General features: G+C 42.0%; 1 protein-coding gene across 6 annotated transcripts in view; it reads left to right on the top strand.

Annotated features, from left to right (window-relative positions):
* Window positions 1–17,494, top strand: part of PRRC2B (proline rich coiled-coil 2B) — a 184,117-nt gene that overhangs the window by 61,489 nt on the left and 105,134 nt on the right. For all 6 annotated transcript variants that reach the window (XR_016312413.1, XM_089675126.1, XM_089675129.1 and 3 more), the window contains exons 7-12: window positions 4,788–5,029; window positions 7,209–7,339; window positions 7,707–7,855; window positions 9,427–9,517; window positions 10,075–10,270; window positions 11,380–11,707. Coding sequence is in view for 5 of the 6 variants with exons in the window: in XM_089675126.1 (XP_089531252.1) it covers window positions 4,788–5,029; window positions 7,209–7,339; window positions 7,707–7,855; window positions 9,427–9,517; window positions 10,075–10,270; window positions 11,380–11,707 (1,137 nt within the window). In the remaining variant the exon portion in view is untranslated. The remainder of the gene's footprint in view (window positions 1–4,787; window positions 5,030–7,208; window positions 7,340–7,706; window positions 7,856–9,426; window positions 9,518–10,074; window positions 10,271–11,379; window positions 11,708–17,494) is intronic.

Here is a 17,494-nt window from a genome sequence, read left to right as displayed (position 1 = left end):
AAGTTCGAAATGTTCAACAGATGTGTATTTTTTTTTTCTTTAAATCAGAAGAGGTTTATTGAAAATAATCTCTAACGGGTACAGCAGAAAAATTGTACAGCATTTGAACAAGGAAGAAAAAGACCATTACAAGTACAGACACAGTTCTTACATCTCTCTAGTGTTACAAGGTTAAAGGTGTTAGCAATGCCTATTTAGTCCCCTTAGGTGGGGTAGCAAACAGACCGTTCATTATATGAGAGTAGCTTAGGAGTTTTACATTAACCAAAAGGGACTCGCACCATGCGTAATTGGACCAACTCCAGCCGGCCAAGGCCAGGGGTATACAGCCACGGAGCCCATAGCTTGTCAAAATTGTTTGGCATCCTCTATGTTGGTAAATAATTTTCTCCAGTCTCAGAATCGGCTACAACTTGTATCCATTCCTTCACAGAAGGGGGCAAGACTGACTTCCAAGGGGTTAAAATTACCTTGAGGGGCGTAAATAAGACCCTGGAAATGGCTTCTCTTGTGAAATCGCAGGTGATGGCTTCACCAAAAACATTAAGCAGGCAGCACTTGGGATCTAGAGAGATTGAAAAAATGAATTTAATATCAAACACCCCTTTCCAACATAGGTAAAGCTTGGGGCATCTCCAAAGTAGGTGGAAAAGGTCTCCATGGTCACGTAAACACTTTATACAGCAGGGGTCAGGCTGGATATCTGTTTTATGCAGTCTCTGTGGTGTATTGTGAACTCGATACAAAATATAAAATTGGGAAAGCCTCTGTTTTTTATATTGAGCAAACAGGTTGTAATGGCTGCAAATGCTTCCTCCCATTGGTCACCTGAGATCGGGTCTAAGTCCTTCTCACAATGTGAAAGGACTTGCATGGGGTATTGCCTAAGGAATCTAGTCAGTAGCATAGAGTATCCCTGCGATTATAAACCCTTTTAGAGGTTTCGACAGAAACTATTAGGTTAAAGAACGGGGAAGGGGATAGATGCCAGTTACAAGAGGGACCCTGGGCTTTAAAGGCATGTTGGAGTTGTAGATGGCAAAAGTGCATTGATGAAGGCAGGGCAAATTGTCTTTGTAAATCTGGGAAGGGTACCAAAGCACCATCCTTAATAATTTGGAAGAGGTGAGTGATTCCATAGCTCTTCCATCACGGGGCCCTGTTGCAGTTTGACCAGCTCAACATAGGAAGCATTGCACCAAATCATATTGTATGGTGAAACCCTGTATTCGTTTCTGGTACCTAGTTTTATTCCAAATTTTCTGCATTAAGTATTACGTAGGGAAACTTCTATTGGTTTTGCTAAACGCTTGCGATTCAAGTGTCTCAGGGATAGAGGTATTTTGTGTGTATGCAAGAGTAATTTGGGCAAAGGGGTTCATAGCCACCAGAGTTGTGGCCTTGATAGGAGACATGCAGCCTAAGAGGTGTTGGGATCATGCCGCAGACTAGTATACCCAGGGGTTGGGAAGAGCAAGACCTTCGTCCTAAGGACGTTGGAGCTGCTCCAGACAGATTATGGGTGGATGGCCATTCCAGATGAGGGAACTGAAGAGAGAATTACTGCAAAAGGGAGGGAGCACTACAGGGGAGTAATGCAGGAGCTGGGGCATAAGGATCATTTTAATTAAATTCACTCTACGTACTTACTGACCACTTTAGTTTTGTCTACAAGATTTGCATGGAGTAGGGAAGGGTTAGAACCACTTTCAAGTTTCTATCTCCATTTTTGTCCCCATTGTTGAGACTTTCCCTAACTACATATTCCAGTGATGACAGAGAAGAATACAGGCCACAATAAAAAGCTCTCAACTTTTTCTCACTCTACTTTAAATTAAACAAAAAGAGTTTGGCTGGCATTAATTTGTTTGGTAGTACTAATATAAATATAGATTTTCCACTTTAATTCAATTATGAGCCTTTTTGTACCATATTACAACAACAAGGCATCATCAGTGGCTTTAAAGAATAGGTGCACCTATCTTTTTTTTTTTTTTTTTTTTTACCCCTTCCCCTGACCTAACCTAACCAACCCTCCGCCTCTACAGCTGCATACTTTGATTTGATGGCTCCACTGTTACATAGAAACTTAGAACAGTATTGGGCGTAAAAAGACCAAGTGATCCATTTTTTTTTTTTTTTTTTAAATGTTGGAGTTTAGATCTGTTTTGTCCCAGGCATGTTTCAATCCACTTGTTTTTCATGCAGCCCCCATAAGTATCACTTATTGCACCTGTGTACTACAGCCCTTTGACTTCTAGGAGACTATCTCTGAGGGTCTCCAGCTTTCGGATATGTGCCCTGTTAGAAGTTTACGGTACATGACTGCATACAGTTGCAAGAAAAAGTATGTGAACCCCTTGGGATTACGTGGAGTTTTGCATGAATTGGGCATAAAATGTGCTCTGAACGTCATCTAAGTCACAACAATAGAAGAACACAGTCTGCTGAACATAATACTACACAAACATTAGATGTTGCCATGGTTTAATTGCACATAACATGTAAACATTCACAGTGCACGGAGGAAAAAGTATGTGAACCTTTGGACTTAATAACTGGTTGACCCTCCTTTGGCAGCAATAACCTCAACCAAATGTTTCTTGTAGTTGCAGATCAGACCTGCACAACGATCTGGAGTCATTTTGGACCACTCTTCACAAAACTGTTTCAGTGTACCAATATTCTTGGGATGTCTGGTGTGAATCGCTCTCTTAAGGTCATGCCACAGCATTTCAATCGGGTTGAGGTCAGGACTCTGACTGGGCCACTCCAGAAGGCGTATTCTGTGCTGTTTCAGCCATTGTTTTGTTGAATTACTTGTATGCTTTGGGTCATTGTCCTGTTGCATCACCCATCCTCTGCGGAGCTTCAGTTGGCGGACAGATGGTCGTACGTTTTCCTGCAAAATGTCTTGATAAACTCTGGAATTCATTTTCCCATCAATGACAACAATCCGTCCAGGCCCTGAGGCAGCAAAGCAGCCCCAAACCATGATGCTCCCTCCGCCATGTTTTACAGTGGGGATGAGGTTTTGATGTTGGTGTGCTGTGCCTTTTTTTCTCCACACATAGTGTTGTGTGTTCTTCCCAAACAACTCAATCTTGGTTTCATCTGTCCACAGTATATTTTGCCAGTAGTGCTGTGGAACATCCAGGTGCTCTTTTGCAAACTTCAAATGTGCTGCAATATTCTTTTTGGACAGGAATGGCTTCCTCCGTGGTGTCCTCCCATGTACTCCATTCTTGTTTAATGTTTTCCTTATTGTAGATGTGTCAACAAAAATGTTAGCATGTGCCAGAGATTTCTGTAGGTCTTTAGCTGACACTCTGGGATTCTTCTTTACCTCATGCAGCATTCTGCGCTGTGCTCTTGCAGTCATTTTTACAGGACGACCATGCCTAGGGAGAGTAGCAACAGTGCTAAACTTTCTCCATTTGTAGACAGTCTGTCTTACCGTGGACACATGAACATCAAGGCTTTTGGAGATACTTTTGTAACCCTTTCCAGCTTCATGCAAGTCACCAATTCTTGATCGTAGGTCTTCTGAGAGCTCTTTTCTGCGAGGCATGGTTCACATCAGACAGTGCTTCTTGAAACCAGTAAACCCAAAACAGGTGTGTGTTTTTTAAGGGCAGGACAGCTGTCGGCAACACATCCAATATCATCACACTGATTGGAGTCGAGGTTGGCTCACTCCTGGCTCCAATTAGCTCTGGGAGAAGTCATTAAGCTAGGGCCTCACATACTTTTTCCTCCCTGCACTGTGAATGTTTACATGTTATGTGCAATTAAACCATGGCAGGATCTAATGTTTGTGTAGTATTATGTTCAGCAGCCTGTGTTCTTCTATTGTTGTGACTTAGATGACGTTCAGAGCCCAATTCATGCAAAACTCCACGTAATCACAAGGGGTTCACATACTTTTTCTTGCAACTGTAGGTCCAGCCCGGGCAATTAAGACTTGTGGGTGCTGGATCTGCATGTAAATAAACAGTGGAGCCGAAGTATGTTCAGTATCTGTAGAGTGGGAGAGTTGATTAGACTAGGTTGGGGAAGCTGGGAAAAATGGTACATGATTTTAAAGTGCACTTATTCTTAAAAAAAAAAGTTTTCCCCCCAGGTATCCAGAGTACCCTGTGTATGGTTTTTTTTTTTTTTTGGTCCAGTCATGTGATTCACCAGCTCTGGCTCCCCTTAAGGGACATCTTAACAATGGCTGAGAATTCCATGTGTCGTGACATCACTGATGAGCTGGCCCAGCCACTGTTCAGTCTCCCTCCTATCCCCTGCAGCATCAGCTCTCTGTCTAAGGGGAGCCGGAGATGCTTGATAGTGACTGGAGCAGAGCGGATTAAAATTGGGTAAGTACACAAAGCTTTTTTTATGCAGGATAGGGAGAAGGCAGGGGGAGGGAATATTTTTAAGAATAGATAGGCTTAACTTCCACTTTAAGCTTGTAGAGGCTCTTGGTCATGTATGATGCCTAACCTTTGGGAATTGCTGCTAGCCGTGTCTTCAGAGTTCTGTCACTGTAGGCTGAGATTTTACTTGCTTTCAGGGGGGCTGGACTGCTAAGGCACATCTCTCCAAAATGTATATATTTCTCACTGAACACAGGAAATTAAACCTGTACAATAAAATGCAGTCATTTTATTGCTCTGTTTAGTGGTCTAGGGGTTGTAAGAACAGGGGAGTTGCATGTTTTCTTTATCTGTCATGTTCCCCAGCATGTTAGTGGAAGGTGAAAGTGTTAATCTCGGTTTCTTTTTATGCTCCTGTTTCAGATGTCACCAGTTGGAGGGAGGGCGGTGGGAGAAGCATCTCTAGTGGCATATCTCCAACCGTCTCTCCTACTGAGCCGGGCAGCAAGTCCGCCATCTCTGGAGATGGGGTCCCCTCTGCCGCGCAAGCTAATGATTCCAAGGAGCTTTCGCTACGTCCGGCTCAGCCTCCTCGAAAAGGGGCTTCACAGTTTTTGGGAAACACATACCATCCACCAACCTACCATGATATGCTGCCAGCTTTTGTGAGTGCCAGTATGGTACATTCTATGTATTTAAGTTCATATTAGGCATTTTTTTAAAATGTTTTTAAGCAGTACTAATCGAATTAATTCACGTCTTTTTATTGGCATTGCACGATCTGTACGATGGGGCTCTGACAGAGAGATGTAGATATAATCCTTATCTGAATGACATTTAATTTGCTAAAAAACTGTGCATCATACTTGAGCTGAGTGAGTCAGAAAAGGAGCACACCTGATTCATATTTCCTAGAAGAGGTCAGACCACCTTGAAGCAAAAGTTAATTTCATTGGGAGGAAAAACAAAGGCCTAAAACATGACCAAGTACAAACCTTGCACAAGGCATTTAGCAAGTTCTTAATTAGCAAAAAGTAACTTACAATTTCAAGATGCACCACTTTGATTTTCTAACTCTTTCAGAAAACAGTGACGTGTTATTTCTTTTAATGCTCCATTAAACTGTGCATAGAGGCTGTTGTGAGCGCTTTGTTTCTACCTCTCATGACACTGCTTTCCAGCAGTTCCTAGATAACAGCTGTGAAAATCTGTGTAAAAATCCACTTTACTTGCTCTCACTTTAGCTTCCTTCTTCCCTGTTGCCTGTAATTATTCATAGTTTTTATTGGCTGCCTTCAGCAAAGGTGGGGTGATGTAATTGTATTCGGAAAGAAATCGTAAGCAATCTGATTTCCAGTCTAAGGTTTCACACCTGCTTTCTAGGGATTGCTAGAGATCTCTGACATGAGAGAGGGAGTAACAAAGAGCCTATATGCACAGGTACACTTTGGTAGGATAAGGAATGGCAGTTTCACTTTTAGGCTCCTCCTCTTCGCAGCATAAATGCCTGACGCTTGTCAAAGTGTCTAACACTTTGACAAGAGTTTTGGTGCATTGTCAAGCGCTTGATCGTTAGTTTATTTCAATAGCCAGAATAATAATTTATTCTGGCCATTGGAAAGAAATAACGCTCAAGTGCTAAAGCGCCTAGCGTTGACACTCATTTAGATATGTTTACACGCGTCAAGCATTTTTTTCTGCCAAAATACTGCTACTCCTGGATGCACTGGCCCTGGGTTTTTTCTCTTGCTGGTAAACACTACTGCTGCTAAAAGCTTTAAAATCTACCTGTGCCTGGACACATATAGAATAACATGGAGGGCTGTTTTGAAGCAGTAAAAAAAAAATGCCTGACACCACTAAAAGTGGCTGCAAAAATGCCCTGTGTGCATGAGGCCTAAAAAAAAAAAAAAATCACAATATGTATAAATGAATAGGTTTACGTGAAAGTTATAGCTTTTAGAAATGACGTTGTGTGTGTGTATATGTGTGTGTGTGTGTGTGTGTGTGTGTGTGTATATATATATATATATATATATATATATATATATATATATATATATATATATATATATATATATATATATAGTGGAACTTTTTTTTTTTCACTAGTAATGGCGGCGATCAGCGACTTACAGCGGGACTGCGGTGGGCATTCTGACACTGGGGGGAACTGACTTGGTGTCGCTGACATCCCCAATGACATGATCAGTGCTAATAAACTGACACTTTACTGATGGCACTGGGCAGGAAGGGGTTAACATCTACGGCAATCAAAGGGTTAACTGTGTTTCATAGTATGCTGTGTGTGTGCTGTTCATTGTAAGCGCACTGCTTTGTATGGCTCAGTGCAGTGTGCAGGAGCTGACGGGAGAGAACTGTATTGTTTACATACAATTCTCTCCCCCGTCTGTAATACTTGGCGATAACCGGGTGCTAGTGAGTAATCACCGGCTGGGACCCGGTGATTGACAGCTCAGACCGAGAATGGCGACGCTGGTAGGGCTCGTGTGCGACCCCTGCCCGGAAATGCAGATATATTGCGCACCCTTGCCGCCCTGTAGCAGTATTTCTGCTATAGGGCGGAGGGGAAGCGGTTAAAGGTTCGCCCACCTGACAGCCTTTTTTATTTCTGTGTCCCTGATGGCTGTTTTTTATGGTGCTGTTGACCAAACTCCTTTATTTTTTTTATTTGTATTGACTGTCACACCTGCCTACTGACTTTATTAGTTCTCAACGTTTGCAATGCTGTAAGCCTAATTCCTTAGCATGAAGCACACCATTTTAGCAGCTTTTATTGTTTTGATTGAGATCTTGGATTGTGTGACTTTGTTCTCTTTTCAGATGTGTTCTCAGCACCCTCCTGAACCCACTGGGACATTGGATCGAGCTTCCTTCCCCACCCTTACCTCCTCCCAATCCCGTCTTGAACCTCGTGTACCTTTTAGACAATACCAGATAAACAATCATGAAGGGTAAGTGGAAACGAGTGCAGCTTGGGCTTGAGGCCACCAATGGTTATTTTGTTGAATATATTTTCATCAGCTGCATGTTTTCAGTGATTAAAATATGACTAAAACTAAAATGGCATTGTCAAAAGAGTGACTAAAACTAAATAACAATTTGACATCAAAATTAACACTGGTGGCCACAAATTGAGTGTATGCATGTATAGCTTGTGACCTCTATGACAAATGGAGATTGTATTTCACATACAAAACAAACCAGTTACTGTGAAGCTTTTTGACATTCATAAAAAGGTACATTCCATCCATAATGGTATTACTTGTTATGTATGAAATGTTTCTTGGGATGTTCCCATGTATCATGTTCTTCCAACAGGAAAGAAAACCGGCCTAATAATGGCAGCTTCCGGCCGGTACGGCCACAACGGCCCCAACCTGAAAGGGCTCCACGTGCCACTATTATTAATGCTGAAGATCTTAAAGAATTGGATGACCTGGACAATGATGCAGAAGATGGCTGGGCAGGTGAGTGGTGAAGTCTTCAAAAGTATAAACCGCACATTTCCTGTGGACCCAAGGCAAATTGCTAAATACTCAATTGGTCAAGGAATTTTTTAAATCTGTCCAGAATCTGGACAACAAAGCCAGACTCCTACATACTTTCTATAATTTTATTTAATCATACAGTATGGGACACAGGCTCTTTTAGATCTTAGCCATTGGTTATATGCTGCCATTTTCAGATTACACCGGCATACAAAGTTGCTAGGACAGCCAATATAACCCCTCCCGCTCCCTGCAGGTTTTTAGATTTTGATTACTGCAGCACATTTTGTTGCCTGATACAGATATTAGCTTGTATGTGTGCATAGTCCCGCCCTCTATAGAAAGTGCTCTGCCCTCCCTCTGACTCCAGGTTTCAAAGCAGTGAATGTATTCATTTGAGCTCAGGAATGCTATTCTGTATGGAAACCGCTAGGTTTTGTCATCACTTCCATTCTCCACTAGGGAGAGGTTCTAGCTTCTGAGTACATCATAGACCCTTAAAGTGGAACTTTAGGCTCCACAATGAAAACAGACAGGCAGGATTTTTAATGCAGAAGAGACATGATGTGTCTCTTCTGCATTAAAGCTACTTACCTGCCTGTCTGCCCCTGTACAGTAAGCTGTGCGAATTTTGCAATGCCAAATTTGATGGAACTCCTGCGCACGACATTATCTCTGCCCGGCCAATGACCAAGGCTGGTGATCGAGACCCTGAAGATGAGTTCCGGAGACAACGCATCACTGGATTCTTGGTGAGTATAGTGCTGCTTTAACAACCTGTTAAAATTTACTAGCATGTTTTCTTCACTTTGCTATGTGGCACCTTCACTGCAAGTTCAAGGCCCTGCCCTTCAGCCTTTTGTATGCACCTTGGTGTTTCACCAAAAGTTCTAGCCTCAGTGTTGCCCTTGCTGCACTCTCGTGACATCCCCCACTATGGGATACCTTCTGTTACAGCGATTTGGATGGGTCCTGAAAAAAAATCATTGCTGGAACAGACTTCTCATTTGGAGTATCTGGGTCTAGTCCTGGACACCGTTTAGGACAGAATCCTCCTTCCACGAGCAAAACTTCAGACTCTCCAATTTCATATATGTGCTCTCCAGTCCACGAGTCTTCAAACTCTTTGCTTTTGTTTGATAGTCTTGGGCCTTGTTTGATGCAGTCTCTATTTGCTCAGTTTCACTTCAGACCTTTATAACTCTTTTCTCACATCTTTTGAAATATGGTCACCTGATGCAGATTGTCAATATTAATTTTAGCAGTTCAATGCTCCATCTGTGGCATACATCAACCATCCAGGTGGAAGCGGATGGTTTACTACGGCAAGTGCAGTTGTTCGAACCTTGTCCTGAATTGGACTTCATGTTCCCTGTTTATTGTGGACTATTGGCAGACTTCCTCAACTGTGAACATGTTGCCATTCATTGGTAATTCATTGGTTCACTTAAAGCATTAATAGAATAATTCTCCACCATTGCTTGTCTGTGTTTACTGGATTGGTTACAATATAGACTTCTCATTGTTCAATCTTTTTTTTTTTTCTTCAGGTCTCCATGATGAAGTGGATTATTCAGAAAAGCTGAAATTCAGTGAAGATGAAGAGGAGGAGGAAGTTACAAAAGAGAGCAGAGCTAAATGGTAGGAGTATGTTTATTACTACTTGCCTGGCTGATTGTTTTAGCTTGTGTGAAGGTGTTGCCTGTGCAGTGTTTAGGCAGTGTGAGCAAAGACTTCATATGAATTAAGCCTGAACTGTGAATTGTAGATATCCACTTTTTTTTTTTTTTTTCCACGTGTCACACAAAGCAGACCTGCAGCCATGACCTTTGTACATCTTGTATTAGACCTCTCGTTGCTGAAATAAAAAAAAAATTGTCCTCATTTCCAATGCTGAAAATTTGATAGAAGGTTTAACCTTTTCTTATTGCACGAAGATGTTCATTTCAGTTTGCATCATCATGGTGAGAATTCTGCTCACTTTATGTCTAATGCCTTTCACTGTGAGAGGAAGTGAATGGAATGCTGTCTGGTGGGAACATGGCAGTAAGAACCTGGCACAGGTTGCAACCTGTGTTTAGGAAGAAAAAAAAAAAAGAACTTGTGTAGGATTTGTCATTTTTATTCCTAACATCTGTTTCCAACAAGGTTATAAACTTGACTATTTGCCAGGAGATAATATTTCCCATTGGTTTCAGGAATGGCTGGGAGTGTAGAAGGCAGCGCCAAGTTTCCTTTAACTCCACTGACAGCGCTGAAACAAAGCACCCAGCTGAGGATGGGAAGGTGTGGAATGACATGGGGATGCACAATCGTCCCACAAGAAGAGCCCCTGAGCCTGTACAGCAAGCTCCCCGCAAGGCAAACAGTTGGGCTGCAGTAGCAGAACACCAGGTACCATCCATGCAGCCAAAATGTATACAGAGGAGGATCAGTCCTGCTTCTTGTTTCTCACCATGGGTGGGGTGTTTAAGAGAACTTGTTGCCCTAATTGGGCAAAGAGACATAGTCTCTTTGAAGACCAGCTCCGGTCATTTTTCAAACAAATTAACGAAAAGGTAAAACCGTGAGGTTTAATTTTCTTTGTGTCTTGTTGGAAAGGTCCTCTTCCTTCATGTTCTGGTGGCTGGGTGTCTCAAGAAGTGGAAGTAATAGGATCTTTCACTAATATGACTAAACTGCATCAAATTCACTTTTTTTTTTTTTTTTTTGAATATCTAAGGTTTAGAACATTCGCCAGGACTTTATTCTGTGTTTTGCCGTTCCAGTGTAACTGGATGTGAGTGGAAATTTTACCAGCGAGGATACAGATGGCAATAATAACTTGATAGTGTTTGACTATTACCATTCTGTCCCATTACAAGAATAAGCATCACTGTGAATCTATTCATCGGGCATGCTTCTTGCTCCTGGTGCTGATCCTTGTTAACTTATGAAACATATAGTAGATCAAGTACTATGGACCATGTGCAGAGATTTTTTTATTCAATGTAACTCAGGACATAAATAGAGTTCTGTCATTTGCCAAACGATTTCAAGCCTAAAGCCACTCATCACAGGCCCTAAAATTATTTGCTTGACTATTTTTGTGCCTGCTGATAAATTCTGTTTTTTTTTTTTTTGTTCTTTTTTTGTTTGTTTTTTCTTTCTTCCCCAAATGATTGGTTAATATTTCTTACTAACTTGAAGGGGGTAGAGTTAATATCTGTAGTGTTGGCAGTGACATCAAAAGAATTATGGAAGCTATTGCTGAAAATATTAGTTATCTAGCTTGTAATTGTGGAATCAGTTTCTTCTGTGCAGAGGCCAGATCTGGATTAGCGACTTGGAATTTAATTCATACAATCAAGTAACTGGCTTTCTTATAAGGATGTGTGCAATGACAAATTAGAGATTTCTCTCAGTAAATGGTTCCTTTTTAAAAAAAAAAAAGAAAAAAAATCAGTACTTAACTTTGAGCTTCCAAGTTTACACCCCTGCATGTGTCCTTTTTTTCTTTTTAGAAACCTGCGCCTACTGCACTACTTCGACAGCCATCTGTGGAGGAGAAGGAAGACAAGGTTCCTCCGAGGCAGAAGTTTGTACAGTCTGAGATATCTGAGGCAGTTGAACGCGCTCGCAAGAGACGTGAAGAGGAAGAACGCCGGGCTCGAGAAGAGCGGCTTGCTGCCTGCGCAGCAAAACTTAAACAGCTGGATCAGAAGACAAAGCAAGCTTCTAAATCTGGGAATGAGACCCCAAGGCGGATGGAAAACAAGGAGAATGAAGATCCCAGGTCTCCTATCTCAGACCGGAGCAGCACTCAGGAAAGTTTGCAGAATTTCCGAAGAGGTACGGCTGCATGTGAGGACTGCTTGAGATCAGTAGAAACCATCTGTTCATGGGGAAAGGATATCAGTCAGGGGTGGTATATGTTTGAGTGCCCTTCCTCCTCCTTCCGCTTTCTGTACAGACATTCAGTATTACTGTTTCTTCCACCATCCACATAGTGCTGCATTTAATTTATCTGCTTTTTTTTGTTTAGGTTTTGTTCTAGTTCCGTTTTTATTCAAGTTGTCTCTTCACATTCATTACTTTGCAGTTGAATCAACGTACACTTAAAACTGAACTCAGGACCCTCCACTGAATTAAAATATAGCCATGAACAAGGTTAAGATTTGTCTTAACCTGCCAAAAGGTTTGCAGATCTGATCTGCCAGGCTTAAGTTCCCAAATACCCTTGCTGCAGTAAGACAGGTTAGTCACATTGCTTTTATCCCTGCCAATAAATGCAGCTAGGTCACTGACCTGCACCAGGCCTGCTTGGTGCAATCTAGAGGAGCTTTGCCACACTGATGAGGTCATAGCTTTGCTCTGTCCTGTCTTCCGAATTTTTCTAATGTAGATTTTCAGTGTTTATTTTTCTTTCTCATCCCTTGAGGGACACAGGAAGTCTTTAACCTTCAGGTTATACTGCTGCGTAGAGGAGGATTGGTCACAAGAAAATAAAACTAGGCTATAGAAGGATCACAGTTTCCACTACTAGCATGTCTCAGTTTTTGCTAGTGTCCTAGGAGGATGGACATTTTTCCTTTATCTGTGTGAAATAAAAATCTTGCTAGGTTTTTTTTTTTTTTTTTTTTTTCTTATGCTTCACAAATTTTCTTCAGTCATCTTTATTTTTCTAGAAAAAGCTGTTAGCTGCAGCTCAAGAGGCAAGTGCTATCTGGTGTGACCATCTTTAGCCTTGCTTTAGGAGTGCCGTGTCTGGACCTCACTGGACCTTGCAGGGTTGGCTTGGATGGAAGCTTTGTGTGCTGGTTTCCATGCAGGGTGCTTGCCAGACTAAAGGTTAACTATAGAATGCATTTTATATCCAAAGCCACTGGCATTGACTCTGTGCTTGTCTTGCCTCTGAAACTCACTTTCTAGGTAATTCACTCAGGCCAAGAAACTGGAGATACCTCATAGGCCTGGCACCATTTCCCACTGGTTTCTACCATGGAAAGGTGCTGATATCAACTAGATGGAGTGTTGCTTGCATGAGCTTTCCTACCATACAGTGTTGAGACAGCTTTTTCGTGCTGCTGCTGAGTCATGTGCAACTTCCATCCTCCATTTGCTTCTTCTGCCTGTCACCTGATCCTCACTTACTACCAGCTCTCGGTTTCTTGAGTATCTGAGGCCTTGCTTTGTACCTTGAGCCTTAAGCTGCTTTATCACCACACCATCGCAACATGTGTGATTCTAAACATGGGAGGACCGTCCCACTGGAATAGGTGCCATCAGCATACACTCTTAACAGGACTGCTTGCAGTGCACCTCATGTTGATGACTGCCGACTGGAGTCCTATTGCCTTCTGCTCCTAGTGTCTGTGCCTGCTTCAGTCATCTTTCGTTCCTTCAGGTGTGGCTAGTTTCTCTGTCCTTTCACACAAGACTTTTAGGTCAAAATCAACACGGTTAATTGTTGACTCTAAGTGCAGACACCACGTTTTTTTCTTGTACCTTCTCTCACAGATTGTCTGATTTACCTGCAGCCTTGGTACCTTGCGAGCCCTTAGCCAGAGACTCTGATTCAGATTTCCTCCAATCTTTGCCTAATAAGCTTCCCCCTAAAGGGTTGTAGTCTGCTGCTATTACTCATGTTAGGAGACCGTTGCAGCTCTTGTGGATGAAGTGCATGCTACCCTGAAACTAAAGCATCTTCTACCAATGTAGTTTACAGTATTGGGTTCTTTAGAGCCCATAAGGCTGCAAAAACATCCTATTGCACCTGCTGTTCCAACTCTCCAGAAAGCACCCTGACAAGCTGTTTGCTCCCCCCTCCCCAAGCACCTTTATTGGCTTTGTACCCATTTGAGGGGAAACATTTTGTAAATAAGTGGTCCTACCCCCACTGTGGTTCCTTCAGTTTTTAGCCTCAACAAAGGGACTACCACAACTGCTAGGGAATGTGCCCAAATGAGAAGTGTTTGGAAAGCCCTGCTCTTCATCCCATCTTAGCTTTGACTTTTACTGTGATATACTATGACTGAATGGTCAAATGCCTTAAAAGGTCGTTCTGCTACTTTTTGTTGATACCTTGCTTGTAGAAATGCATGCAGCAAATGGCTGTAACTTTAAAGTTCAGTTGTGATGATTTGCTGAAACCTTCCTGGCTTATCTCTTGTATGAGTCTCCTGTCCGTACACATGCAACAGACAATTTTGTTAATATGCTGGACAGCGGGAAATGCATTAAAAAACGCCTAATGGCCTTCAAAGGGAGGGCTCTACCCTTGATACCATTAACAAGAGCACAACCCATGAATAGAGCATCCATGGTTCTCAGCAGAAGAAGCTTAAGGAACAGACTTTATCTGTAAAGAAATGTCCCTTTTGTTCACTTCCACGATCTCCACATCACAACCCTCCAAGCTTTACTTCCAGAGCATCCATGAGGTCTTGGGCTCAAAATCTGCCAAATCCTCACAGATGTCTTTATCTTCAGGGAGGTGAAACTTTTCCGAGAGTGCATCTCAGACACTTGGGTGCAGGTGGTATCCCAGGGCTGTAAACTGGAGTTTGCACCCTCTCCATGGTTTCTCACCTCCACCTCCTTATGTCTCCACACAAATTAGCAGATACAAGATTTTTGTTTCTCCGACTTATTCAGCTCCCAAACTCAAAGGGGGCATCTTCTTCATCTTGGATTTATTAGTTTTGAATGATGTCATTCAAGCTCAGAAAATTAATATGGAATTTATCAGGTGTGTCATTTCCTCTCCATCTCTTCACCAGGAAAACTTTCTGACTTCTGTGGACATCAAGGATGCCTTCTTCTATATCCCTATTTTTCCAGTACATTGGTGTTTGCTGTGGGGCCCCTATACTACCAGTGTGTGGACGTGCACTTTGGTGTGTAAAATGCATTGCAAGTGATAACCAAGGTGCTTCCGACTGTATTATCCCTCATGTGCTCTTGTGGCATCCCCATTGGTGGGGTACTTAGACTACCTTCTGTTGAGGGAACTGTTGGCATGGACTTTGTTTGGCAGCATGGCTTTCACTGTCAAGACATTCTGATTGATCCTATACCTTCATAAACTGTCACTGTAACTGATTCTTCTGTTGGTTTATTTGGGTCTATTCCTAGACACAGCTCAGGCCAGTGTTTCTTCTGTTGGAGAAGCTTGAAACTCTCTGATCTCAGATTTGAGCTCTCCATTTCAAGACTTGTCTGGGATTTTTGCTTTTGAATTGGAAGTCTTGGGTCTGATGGGATCCTCTTTCAACCCAGTACCAATTGGTCAGGTTCACTTCAGATGATTTCAATGCAATATTCTGTCATTGTGGCACAAGTCAATCAAGTTCATTGACATACCAGTTAGTTTGGCATTGAGATCCAGGTTTTCCCTGGTCTTTGGATTAGGAAAAGTTTGTCTTTTTTTTTTTTTTATTTGGAAGGTACTCCCAAAAGATGCCTTGGGTACACTGTTTGTGCCGAGGTTTTGGTGATCAGTCCCCTTTCCTGAGCAACATACTGGAACTTCGGATGATTTGTCTGTTTCTGCAGTATTGGATCATTCTGTTGGAAGGTCAGCCAAACTGTAATCCGTCAGGTAACACTCTGGCAGTGACGTACGCCAGCTATCAGGGAGGAACCATAAGTCTCACTACATCACAAGAGGTAGATCGGATCCTGTCTGGATGTTACTTTACAGACAGCCTTGTCTGCCATGTATATCCCAGAAATAGACCATTGGCAGGTGGACTTCCTCCACCTATAAAGGAATGATGAGGTGCTGGGTACAGACCCCTGATTTTAAGTTCTTGTAAAACCAGGTGACTTGTGTTTTAGAAGCTCTTGACAAAACAAGGGTGCCTCTCGAGAGACCGAGCTCACCCAGTTAGATAAGACCAAATGACTTTTAGCCAAAGTGGGCGCTTAACAAATGTTCATAGAGTTCAAAGTGATATTTTGATTCCACAAATGAATGGAAAAAGAGCACCAGACAGCCAATGTGTTTCAGCGGCTTAAAATACACAGGTTGTTGGATGGACTCAGAGCCAAAATCCTGGGACAAAAATTCTAATCCAAACCAGGAAGGTAAGTTTAAAAAAAAAAAAAGTACACAACAGAGCAAGACCATTTTAAAGATTGGCCCCCTGATTTTCATTTCATTTTTCCAGATTTACTCTGGGTCCAATTGACATCTCGTTTACTTTACACTTTGGCGAAGGGAATGTGGGTGCTGAACTCCCGAAATGCTTTGGCTGGCTACCTTTTATGTTTACCTTATTTGTGAAATCAAAATACGACTTTAATCTCTAGAAACGTTTTGTTTGGTGCCTTCTTCAGTTGAAATGCATGGGACTCCTCAGCTGACAGCGCCTGAACCCAGGAGAGTGGTCTCTACACCTGGAGGTGTTCAAGAACCTTTGTCAAGGGAGGGGGACACAGATGTGGATGTGATAAAGTGGATAGGTTTGTCCCCATGCACAGGGACCCTTCAGCAGAAACGGTGGTTTCTCTTGCCCAGGATTTCCTTCTTGCCATAAGTGCTTTGTTGCCCACCCCTCAGCTTATGTCTTTGGAGTTCAGCTTTAACTGCATCAACTGGTTAGCACCTGTTAGTGATACCTACCACGTTTTTTTTTTTTTTTTCTTCAACCAGTTGGGGGCAACTTCAATCTATTTTCAGCAGTAAGCGGGCACTAAACTAGGGAAATCTACAGCTGGGAGGCAGCGTGAAGTGTTGAGATACATTTTGGTGTTCCTAGGTCAGTCTACAGAAGGGTATGCATAAACTGTATTGTTTATCATGTCAAGTACTTTAAATGAAAAGATTTTAATCTCGGATATGTGTGACGGTATAACACAATGGGCTTGATTTACTAAAACTGTACAGTGCAAAACTAGTGCGACTCTGCATAGAAACCAATCTACTTCCTTTTTTTTTTGTCAAAGCTTAACTAAACAAGGTGAAGTTAGAGGCTGACTGGCTACGATGCACAACTGCTCAAGATTTTGCATTCTAGAGTTTTAGTAAATCAACCCCAATGAATGGTTGTCATTCTGTAGCACACAAGAAAAATATTCACGTAACATAAATGAGGAAAGTAAAAGATGCAAATACATTTTAGTATCACCTTGAACACAGATAATCTGATACTAGATTTAGAGCATCTGTCCAAGGATGTTTTTATATGTGGCACAGTTGGTAATCGCAACATTAAATGTATCTCTTGGGGACTTTTTTGAAGGACACAGTAAGAGGCTAAGGATTTTTTTTTTTTTTTTTCCCGTAAGCTTTCTTTGCTGGCCTCACTGTGGTTCAGGATGTTACATGCTCATAGGTTTAAATAAAAAACCATATGCTGCTGGTCTTGCTGAGTGCAACATTCAGCTTAGTCGACTTTTTAAAATATTTATGGGTGCAAACTCTTATGCTGCATAAACTATCAGTGTCTGGACAAAGGCAACAACATTGTATACCTAGAAGTGGTGTAGTGTAGGTTTGGTCTGGGTGTAAAAGCAAAAAGTTGTGGAAACATTTGCTAACATTTGCAAAATGTTACCCTTTAAAATTTACCCTTTAAAATTGTGAGCTTCATGTCATAAGATGCCTTTTTGAGGGGGATTGAAAAGTAACTT

The sequence above is a fragment of the Staurois parvus genome, unplaced genomic scaffold (assembly GCF_062004578.1).
Source record: "Staurois parvus isolate SC_StPar_1 unplaced genomic scaffold, SC_StPar_1.0 ptg000154l, whole genome shotgun sequence".
Taxonomy (NCBI): Eukaryota; Metazoa; Chordata; class Amphibia; order Anura; family Ranidae; genus Staurois; species Staurois parvus.
The sequence above is the reverse complement of the archived record's forward strand: the minus strand, read 5'-3'. Positions and strand labels throughout refer to the sequence as shown.